Consider the following 11,082-nt stretch of genomic DNA (forward strand, 5'->3'; position numbering starts at 1 on the left):
GAGAGAGAGAGAGACGTTAAAACACACTTGGTAAAGATTAACCTAGACACGTGGTCTACATTCAGCAAAGTATTCAAGCTTAGATGACCAGCGAACTTGGTAGCCGTTTCTCAAAAAGAAGTTCAATAGCATAATATTAGATTAATTTCAAGATTATTTTCCATCATCATTTAAAACCTCGTTGATAACCTAAAATAAAGCTCATACACTAACTTCATGAACCTATTCTAATAAGACCAATACTAAGGCCATCAACAAGATTTGAAAGCTACCAACTCCGAACTTGTACAAGGATTTGTCACCAATGCACTCATATCGAATAGGCGGTAGGGTATTTTAAGTGGCAGAGTGGCCTTGCTGTCACGATCCACTGAGACTCAGTCCTTTATTGCTCCGAATCGTAACAAGAAAAAGTTTCTAACTAGCATCGATGCAGCACTATAGCTAAACTAGCCTCCTTAGTAGAGGCTATGATCAGTCACACAAAAGGTAGCTTGACTCAAGCCAGCTCAATACTAGTGCAAAGTATGGGTCAAGTGTAGTGGGATTACGGGGAGTGTGAGTTCAATGGTTGTGGTATTTGAATAGGCCAAATAATACTTGGGACACAAAAGCAAGACAAGTGAGAACCTTGGGAACTTAAGAAAATATCCATTTTATTGATTACGCAATTATATACACACAAGGTTTACAAAAAAGACTACACACAAGAACACACAACCAGGAAACTAGAATGGAGGTTTTGGTATGTAAATGCTTTGGTTTGTGTTGCTGGCTGCTCGTGGCTAATACAGAGGGGTCTCCTATTTATATAGGCTTCTTGAAAAAATTCAAGAAGTCTCAGAGTTGGTGGGGAAAGCTCCCTAAGTCGGTACCCACTTAGGACACCCCTACTACCCAAAACCACATCTCCTTAGGTACTTCTAGAATCTTCCACAAACCTCCCTTATGTTGTATTTGGTCCTCCATCCCTCTTAGCAGAATTAAACTTCCTCTAGGCTTCTCCAGAGTCATCCATGATGCCTTAGTTTTATCTTGCTTCCGTGAAGCTCCATCCTTCACTAGAACTCTCTTGCATGTGCTAGAACTTCCAAGAACTCCTTTGTGCTCCTACTATCTCTAGCATTCTCAAAACATCTTTAGCCATACTTCTTCTTGCATTCATGTGATCTCATGAAACTCCCTAGACCTTTTATCTTACCAAGATCCTCGTGCTCAAGTGCTACACAAACCTATGCATGCCTCATCATGCTTGGATGTCTGACCCTAATTTAATTTTAATCGAAACTGAGGCATCCTTTTCATAAATATCAAAAAGTTACAAGAGTAAAGCATGGACTAACAAAATCAATATCATCAACTTGCAGAAAAATTAGACTTATCAGGTCTAAGCTTAATTCAAGGAAGTTGAGTTTTGTCCAAGTGAAAAGCGCCTCTAGCAACTTTTGGTAGTTGTTCTCATTCATAATATATAAAAGCATGATCTAGCTTAGTGGCATTCTTTGCTAGCCCATCGTCCACCTGATTTACTTATCTGCAGCAATTTATCACCTCATAATCCATCACGGCAAGCTTGCTGCTAATGTCTTCAATAATGTCTCTCAATTTCAGATTAATTGTGCCGTTCTTCAGCATATTGACAATCCGCCGTGAGTCGATTTCCAAGCTGCATTCCCAAGGATCTCGTTCATAGCTCCACTGTTTCCCAAACTTAAATATCTGGGCCTCAGTATGATTATTACTAGAACATACAAAAGGGATATAGAAGACCATTAACATTCCTCCTGTATAGTCTCTAACAAAACCACCTATGCCCGCTTTGCCTTTAGAAAAAATTACTATCAGTGTTAATTTTGATCCTGCCCCTATTTGGTCTATTCCATTGAAAAATCTTCCATTTAGGAATGGATCTGTAGTTGCCCAGAACGCCACAAAAATCTTTCCAGGTATCACCAAGAACATATTTGTGAAATTTCAAAGATGAGCTAATTTAATAGTTCACCAAGTTTGATGTTCCATGGTTCTTTGCCACATCTTTTCCTGTTCCCCATATTTACAAGTGCATATATGTTTCCAGATCAGCAGTAACCACAATAGGAGTTATATGAAGTATCATTTCTAGGCTAGACATCCCACCACCTCATAACCGTGTCATTAATGGCTATGGCACTGATATTAACTTCCAAAGGACCACCAAGTAGTTTCCACAAATGTTTAGCAGCCTCTCCATGCAAAGAAGCATGTTATGTAGTCTCAACCTCTTCCTTTTTGCAATACACACCTATGACACTGTATTGCCAAATTTGTCCACTACATTTGCAAAAGGAATTTCCCTCTTTGTCACTCTCCATACTAGAGCCTAAAATGAGATTTTAAAAGGTTGTTTAGGATGCCATACCTTGCTTCTGAGAATGTCTTGTTGTCTGTGTTGGTTGATAAGTTTATCAGTGGATTTGGTGGAGAATAGTCCATTCTCTGTAGCTTTCCAAATAGCATAGTCTGGAGCATTCAGATCGCCAATTCTAGTGTCTGAGTACACTTTACCCTCACCAGACCTCACTTGTGGGATTTTACTCGATATGTTGTTGTTGTAACTATAGACAACATTAACCACAAAAATAGAAGCAATAAACAGAGAGAGTTTGTGCTCTTTATATATGCTCACAATCAATGTCTCCACCCCCCAAAAAAAATGAGTTTGTCTAACTTTTATCCCTTTTTTTTTCTTTTTTATAAATAATGTTGCACTTGTTCTTATCCTTCCTAAAATTTTGACTAATTTGCTAAGACGAAATCATCTCCTTCACCTAGTAGGAAAGTACTGCATTTGAAAACTATATTATTTCCAGAAGTAACATATAGTTTTATCTTTGTAAAATCCCAAACTCATAAAACTGCACAGTAAATTAGTATAACAAGATCGGGACGGAGGTAACGAGTTTAAGCCTTGGAAACAGCCCCTTGCAGAAATGTAAAGTGAGGTTGCATACAATAGACCCTTGTGGTCGAGCCCTTCCCCGAACCCTATGCATAGCAGGAGTTAGTGCACTGGGCTGCCCAAGATCGTGATGGAAGGAATTTTCAACATAAACTACATAATGTAATGCAGATAATACTTTGAATGTCAGTTTTATATTATCTAATAATTTGAATGCAGCAATAATTTTCGCAATGTCCACATCCCTAGTAATGAGTTGACAAAATAAAATTATTCCATTGACGAAGTATGTTAGATACTAACCCGAATACCATATGAGAAACCTGGAGTGCGGAAAAAGTCCATTTGCCCCTGCAACAATAAAAATGAAATTGTAAAAAGGATTTTGGGTTGATTTGCGTCAAAAAGTTCCAACACTAAGAGACCACAAACCAGCCCATGCATTGTTGGCTGAGCACCATAATAGCCATCATGTGTAGGAGCTATAGAGTTTAACTGTCCCTACATTCCCAAGGTAAAAGAAAACACAACTGTTATTTTAATGGTCCATATCAATTTTTTAAGTCTTAGAAGTTAAAACTGTGAACTGCTTGACATACAAGGCCCTGAATAGTCTGTTGGTTTCCATAGTAATTATCACGGGTTGGTGCCATCAAGTTTAACTGTACCTGCAAAAGAGCAGCAACTTAAAACACCATTATAGATTAAATATTGGATAAAAGTCAAGATACTTGCAGATCATACCATTCCTTGAACACTTTGTTGCGGGCCAAAATAACCATCAAGAGTCACAGGTCTCGAGTTCAATTTGTCCTGCAGAAAATGATGGAAATGAACTAAATAAGAAACCGGAGGTAACCAAAAAACTATAAAGTTGAGCTTCAAGAACAGCTATACACATATAGCATTCAAAACAACCTACTCCCACTTTCACAAATTAAAAAAAAAAACTCTTCATTTTCATTTTATTAGTAAGAGCAGAGTAATGTAAATCAAATGGCAATAAATAAAAGTAACTAAGGTATCAGAGAAGACCATTTGTTGCAAGCTGTCTGCTGGTCCAACAGCCATAACATCTGGTTCTGAGTTCACCTATAACCAGGAGATCTTCATGAGATAATATAGAAAACAAAAGAAATGGTTCCATGATTGCTCTTCAAAACATACCTTCCGTTTCTTAGTGAAGTTATTTTTCTTCTTGTTTGTCTTGCTCATATTCCTACTTTGGTTATCATCTTCAATACACAGAATACCAGAGGCTGATGATGTGCCAGCTTCTAACATGTTCTTATTTGAGTTATTAAAAGTTACACAACTCCCAAAAGCGTCATCAAGTGCACGAAGAGCAAAACTATAGCTCTCTTGAGATAATGACCCTTCTTCACTCAATTTCATCGCCCGATGACATAGCTCATTATATCTCTGGAACCTTGACTGCAGCTCTTCAGATCCATCTGTCATAGAGTACTTGCTCTTGGCATCTTTTGTCCACCGCTTCAAAATATATTGTGATGGGATAGAGGAAACACGACATATTTGGAGAACTATCAATGTATGTCTACAAAGGTAGCCTTTAAATTCAAACAAATGACATAAACAAGAGATTTCTGACTTCATTTCATCCAGTGTAACAATGAACTCTTGAGTCTTCTCAAAATCTTGAACTCTATATGTTATGGTTGTTGCATCTTGCTTCTCTCTTTTAGGAATACAAGCAACTGCACCCAAAACTTCAGCCTGGAATTTCTTAAATACAGCATTTGTATAAAGCCCTGCCACCTGCTTCTCAAATGGTGATGGGGATTTCAAAGCAGGTTGTTTATTCCATGTATCAGAATCTGCCTTTGCCTCCTCCTCATATCTATCTTGTAATATTGATTCATATTGCTTTACAAGCTCCTGCACGGTGGTTTTCTTATGTACATATTTGTCAAAGAAAGAGTTCACACTCTCTGATCGTAGGACCATCGACATTCCTGCTAAAAGTACATCCCTTATAAATGTAGGGGCCCATTTCATACGATCTTCATAGAGCGAATGAATCAATTCAGCTTCTCTAAGATCAAATTTATCAACTAGCTTTCTCCACCTCTTTTCAAACTCCTCATCTGTCCATGACCTGTGAATACATTTCTCGAACTTTGGCATAAACTTTTCGTTCTGTTTAATGATATGATTCAGTGTATCAGACACCTTTCCCAAGATGTGCCACAAACAGAAATAATGGAGGGATAATGGCAAAGCCTCTGGAATGACTGACTTCAATACCTGGTCATGATCGGTGATCACTGTCTTGGGAGCTTGACCGCCCATTGCCTTCAACCATGTCCGCATAACCCAAAAAAATGTTGCTGCACTCTCATCAGAGACCAAAGCACATCCAAGTAGCATGAACTGAAAATGCTGATTGACCCCAACAAAAAGAGCCAAGGGCATTTTATATTTGTTTCTGACATATGCAGTATCAAAAGAGACGACATCATTGAAATTTGCATAGTCATGCCTAGCTTTGGCATCAACCCAAAACAAGTTCCTCACACGTTGATCTTCACCCACATCAACAGCATAAAAGAAGTTGGAATTAAGATTTTGCATCTGAATGAAGAACTCTAACAGAACATTTATGTCTCCTCCTTCCATTGCTGAATTTCGACCTTTTTCAAATGGACCTTTTGTGTCACTTTTCAGACCAACAACATTTTTGTATTCAGCAAATTGCCTTGCCATTGCGGCATACATCCTTCTTGTTTGTTCACTGACAGCTTGGGCAGGTAGAAGTTCATGATTATGTTCTTTCTCGAATCTATGAATTATCCATTTCCCATCAGGCCTTCTTTTCACATGCATACTTGCTTTGCAATCTGTCTTTGCACATGCTCGCCGACCAGTAGCATTTTCTGGATCCTGCTTGTTTCCTTGTCTACTACGGGGCCGATTTGCAGACTTCTCATAGTCCCGTTTAGTTCCATATCTAGAACATGCAAATTTTGCATCAATAAATTCCCTTGATGTCTTTGAGCGACGGCTGTTTTGTATGGCTGTATTGAATCCCATCGACCGAGCATACTCTTGATAAAAGGCATAAGCCTCACCATGTGACTCAAACTCCATGCCAGCCAGAGGTTCAAGGTTCACATCCTCCTTAAACTCTATCATAGTTCCTATGGGAGTGTTCATATCTCCTCCATCTTCTGCATGCATCTTCTCTTCAATAACCAACATCCCATGCATTCCGTCATCACTGTGCATTTTTTCCTCATTGTCAAGCATGTTTATAATTCCATTTTGTTCTTCTTCTTCTTCCTTATCATGGTCTTGAGAAGGTAGCCGAAGATCTATATCCATGCTCCTAAACAATTGAAAGCCTATTGATTTCTCTTTTAGTGATACCTGAATGTCAAGAAAAAAATAGAGGAACTTGTCCAGTAAGAGGTTGCGGAAACATAGAATTAATTCTTGTTCAGTAAGCACAGAAAGATACAGCCCAAGACATCTCTTCCTGCATTCCACCACTCTTCTAAGTCTAACCACAGTCCAAGAATTGTCAATGGCTAACTTGTGATTCCATTAAAGTTCTGAGTTTTACTAAGTGGCCTAAATATCAGGAAAATTTGAGTTCAAGATCATCATATAAATCTAATCAAGTCAATCCATTTATCATGCAGACAAGTGACAACAGCTCATACATAACGACAACCTTCAACTAGCTATCCATATATCAAGTTTCATCATGTCCTTCAGGTACTTCACGAGAAGACATTACTGCTCAGAATTATCAGTCAGCAGACATAGGAAGTGATCGTATCGCATTTTTTGAGGAAAATGAAGATCCATAACACAAAGCACATTCATCAGGCACTGTCTACCTGAAGATGAAGAATCCTGACCACCTCCAATCCATCAGGGATTTGAATCAGTTGTATATTAAAAGTCTCCTCCAAATTTAATAGAAATATAAAGGGTATATAATGGTATAACCCACCTGCAGGTGAGAGCGACTGAAATTGCAGCTTCCATATATATATATAAATTCTAACCACATTCAACCTGAAGATTAAATAGTTTAGATTGAATAGAATAAGTTCTTCCCCATCTCTTTGATGGAGGAATTAGCCGTTCCCCCTACCCTCCCATGCAGACCTCTATACAGCACTTGACTGACGATACATACTCCCTCCCTCCATTTCATTTTATGCGGCGGTGTTTGACTCAATACAGAGTTTAAGAAAGAACAGAAAACTTTTGAAATTTGTGGTTCTAAGAATGTCATAAAATTATAAAACATGTAATTAAGGGGAAATGAAAAGTTCAAAGTTAAATTGTCTTCAAACATTCTTTATATATAGATTAACAAGCAAAGTGTGTGACATAAAATGAAATGGAGAGGTCATCCAAAGGTGAATCCAAAATAATTAAGTACTTGAGTGCCAATCTCTCATGGTACAATCCAGCTTCATTAACCGCTTTACCATACCCTTGGAGCTTGTGTTAGGACCATTACTTTCAATGAACAGAAAGGCATAGCACAACCTTGAATTGATCTCAATCAAAAATTCATAACTTTTTGCCACCAAAACCAAAAGAAAATGGATAAATTCGGAGCACTTTCCTGTTTTGCTTGGGTTGCACCAGGGATCGACTCTTAGTACGTTTTTATTAGCCTTGGTGATGGATGTATTGACACGGCATATTCAAGGGAAGGTGTCTTATTGTATGTTATTTGCTGATAATGTAATGCTTATTGATGAGACCCAGGGAGGAGTTGATGATAAGTTGGAGGTTTGGAGACAGACCCTAGAGTCTAAAGGGTTTAGATTGAGCAGGACCAAGACGGGTTGCTCGGAGTGTAAGTTCAGTGATTTGATGCATGACGCTGACGTGGTAGTGAAGTTGGATTCTCCGGCCATTCGGAAGAGAGTTAGTTTCAAGTATCTTGGGTCTATAATTCAGGGAAATAGAAAGATTGACGAGGATGTCATGCACCGTATTGGTGCAGGATGGTTGAAATAGAGGCTCGCTTTGGGAGTCTTGCGGGATAAGAAGGTATCTCCTAAGCTTAAGGTAAGCTCTACGGAGTGGCAGTCCGACCAACTACGTTGTACGGAGCAAAGTATTGGCCAGTTAAGAACTCCCACATCCAAAAGTTGAAGGTGGTAGAGATAAAGATGTTGAGATTGATGTGCGAACTTACTAGGAGGGATATGGTTAGAAATGAGATTATTCGAGAGAAAGTGGGAGTAACTTTGATGGAAGACAAGATGCGGTAAGTGAGATTGAGATGGTTTGTCCATGAGGTGGTGCACGGATGCCCCAATACGGAGGTGTGAGAGGCTCGCCATGGATGGTTTCAGAGAAAGTAAAGGTGGGCCGAAGAAATATTGGAGAGGAGTGATTAAACATGACATGGAGCAGTTACAACTTACAATGGATATGACCCTTGATAAAAAGGTATGGAGGACGCGAATTAGGGTAGAGGGTTAGTGGGTAGGAGTGTGTCCTTGCCAGTAGAGAAGTGCTTTGTTTGTCGATGTACCTATAGTCATAGTGTTATGCATGTGCCCTGTAGTTTCTTGATTATGGTGTTTTGGTGATGTTTGTGATTTCGGATATACAGTTCGTAGTATTACAATGTGGGTATCTTGTTTCTTTTATTATCCAGTGGTGTGTTACCCCATTTTGTTGTTTGTTTTTATGTTTTCTGCTTGTTATACTATTATTTATCCAAAGCCAGGGGTCTACCAAAACAGCCTCTCTACTTCATCTGAGGTAGTGGTATGAATTGCATACACTTTACCCTCCCCAAACCCCACTTTGTGGGAATGTACTGGCTATGTTGTTGATATGTATAAAGAAGTTAGTATAGCAGTAATGCGCTCATTAATATGACAGAACATGTTGAACCAAGTGTATCAAGGTGAAGAGAAAAGAGATGGAAAATAGATATATCCACATTCTTGTAAGTTCATTAACTTATAACTCTTGTCATATCGCCTCTTGCAAAAATTATCTTAACCAAATAAACAAAAAGGTCAAAAGTATAATAATACCATATCACAATTAAAATTCAAGATTTTTTTGTTTCAATAAATCGTTGGGTGTTAATCAACCGAAGCATAAGGTGCTAACGATAATAAGAGAACTTCACAACAGAGGAAGAGAAAGGTCTCCCAAATGAATTTAACTGACTGTTCATGCATTTATCCTAGGGTGATAATTCTCATCTCAGCACTTACATGTAAGCAGAATCTGAAACATTAATTGGGTGTTCAAGGAACAAGCTGTTTAATTTGCCAACAATTTCGTCAAGTTCCAACAGCAAACTTAGGTTATTCAAATGATGTCTCTATCTGCATAATTCGGTCTTTGCTTTTTTCTGTTCCTTATTTTAGTTGAGTGCAACAAACTTAGCCTCTACCTTTCATCTTCAACTCATTTTATAAATTCGCTCCAAACCCTTTGCACTTCTCTTTTTTGAACTTCAACCCTTTGCACCTTCTAACGTGATTGTCTTATTTTCAATAGGGCAAACCAGCTTGCATCACAAGAGAGGATAGTCTAGCTCATCTTCCCCAATTTTGATTCATTATTCTTTTAACTCAATCATAAAGGGATATGTTAAAGAATATCATAAAGTATTAGAGGAACAAGAAACATGCACCCAAGGGTGTGGCATACTAGTCAATGACTGTCTCAGGTTCAATGCCAAGCAAAGACAAAACATTAAGTGATTTCTTCTCATCTGTCTAATCCTTGATTAGCAAGTGGTAAATGCCAGGTATTCCGTGGAACTAGTCGAGCTGCTCACAAGCTGACCCAACACCGTGGTGATCAAAGAGAAAAGTACAAGAAACAAACACAACATAATGATATCAAGTTATTTAATGATACATTAACTCAAACAGAATACTAAGACTAGCAAATTAATCCAAAATGTACAGACTTACATCTAAATCTATTGTCATGTGGTTGCTATCGTTTCTCTCAATGACTGCCTTGCTTGTCACAATGAACATAAAAATAATCAAGTTATCAAGGCAAACTCCTAACGCAAGATAAAACATTTGTATACAGTAAACAATAAATTACATCATCGGTCGCCTCAATTTGAATAAATCATTTATGGCCGGTTACATTATGATACTCCCTCGTCACAAATTACCCGTCCCAAATTACTTAATTTGATATCCCATTTTACTTTTTTTTTTTAATTAATCAAGACAAAAAATATATTTCCATGATTTACCTTATGTATTACATTAATTATTTTTTCTTCAAATTAAATTATAAACATTATTTAATAGGGTATTATTAATTTGGGACGGAGGGAGTAATTCAAATGAATTAATGAAACGGAAAAGCCATGATCATACTATTGACAGTTATCTTGGTAACAGTGCATATACAAATGTGAAGGGTGGGGGGTGAAGGAAATAGATTGGAAGAAGGAAGCGGAGAGTGGGTTATACCTGAATTTTTTTTTTTTCCTTTGTGCACGCACACACACACTTTCGGATCTGCGATTCTGCAACTGCGAATTCACGCGATGGTCTATGGCGAGTGAACTCTTTTTCTTTCTCCTGATTTAGGGTTTCCTCACCCCCACTTCTATCTTACCAACGCCACTGCAGCGCGTGATTTTTATTTTCTTTTTTCTACTTTTTAAAGAGAAATTTTAAAGAGAAAAATTGACTTATAGGATTCTCAATTCAAGTTTTCTCATTTTAAAATGAGAAATAAAATTAAAAAAAACTTTAAGAAAGAATTGAACTATAATAACATATTAAAAATTATGAAGTTATTTATAAATATATATTTAAAACATAAAATTTTAACTTATTTTTTTAATTTTAAAATTTTTTTTTTCTTCTCTCCAACTTTTTCTCCCCCATTCTTAGTAAAAGTTCATTGTTTCTTCAACTTTCATCTTTTTGAAGCTAGTAAGTATTTTATTTCTAAATGTTTTATCTCCTCCTAAAATTGTATGTTTTCTACTCTCCTTTAATTTTAGTCCTTTTTTTTTTTCAAAAAAAAAAAACGGTTAAGTATATATATGTAATAGATTGGATCAATAATTGACATATATCGATTGGATCGATTTTATATATATGTAATAGATTGGATCAATAATTGACATATATCGATTG

The 11,082-nt window shown here is 37.3% G+C and overlaps 1 protein-coding gene across 7 annotated transcripts in view; it reads right to left on the bottom strand.

The window, feature by feature from the left end:
• Positions 1-10,602, bottom strand: part of LOC107878057 (protein FAR-RED ELONGATED HYPOCOTYL 3) — a 20,469-nt gene extending 9,867 nt beyond the window's left edge. The window contains exons 1-9 of one of the 7 annotated variants that reach the window (XM_047393550.1): positions 6,921-6,970; positions 6,805-6,820; positions 5,207-6,328; positions 4,106-5,098; positions 3,974-4,030; positions 3,683-3,751; positions 3,538-3,606; positions 3,371-3,439; positions 3,242-3,289 (exon numbers count right to left, since the gene is read on the bottom strand). In XM_047393550.1, the coding sequence (XP_047249506.1) occupies positions 3,242-3,289; positions 3,371-3,439; positions 3,538-3,606; positions 3,683-3,751; positions 3,974-4,030; positions 4,106-5,098; positions 5,207-6,328; positions 6,805-6,820; positions 6,921-6,955 (2,478 nt within the window). In that variant the 5' untranslated portion in view covers positions 6,956-6,970. Of the gene's footprint in view, positions 1-3,241; positions 3,290-3,370; positions 3,440-3,537; positions 3,607-3,682; positions 3,752-3,973; positions 4,031-4,105; positions 6,334-6,804; positions 6,971-9,882; positions 9,931-10,404 lie in introns of those variants that run through there. The other 6 variants (XM_047393551.1, XM_047393548.1, XM_047393547.1 and 3 more) reach the window with 6 other exon arrangements.
• Positions 10,603-11,082: the final 480 nt, after the last annotated feature.

The sequence above is a fragment of the Capsicum annuum genome, chromosome 7 (genome assembly GCF_002878395.1).
Source record: "Capsicum annuum cultivar UCD-10X-F1 chromosome 7, UCD10Xv1.1, whole genome shotgun sequence".
In the NCBI taxonomy this organism is placed as follows: Eukaryota; Viridiplantae; Streptophyta; class Magnoliopsida; order Solanales; family Solanaceae; genus Capsicum; species Capsicum annuum.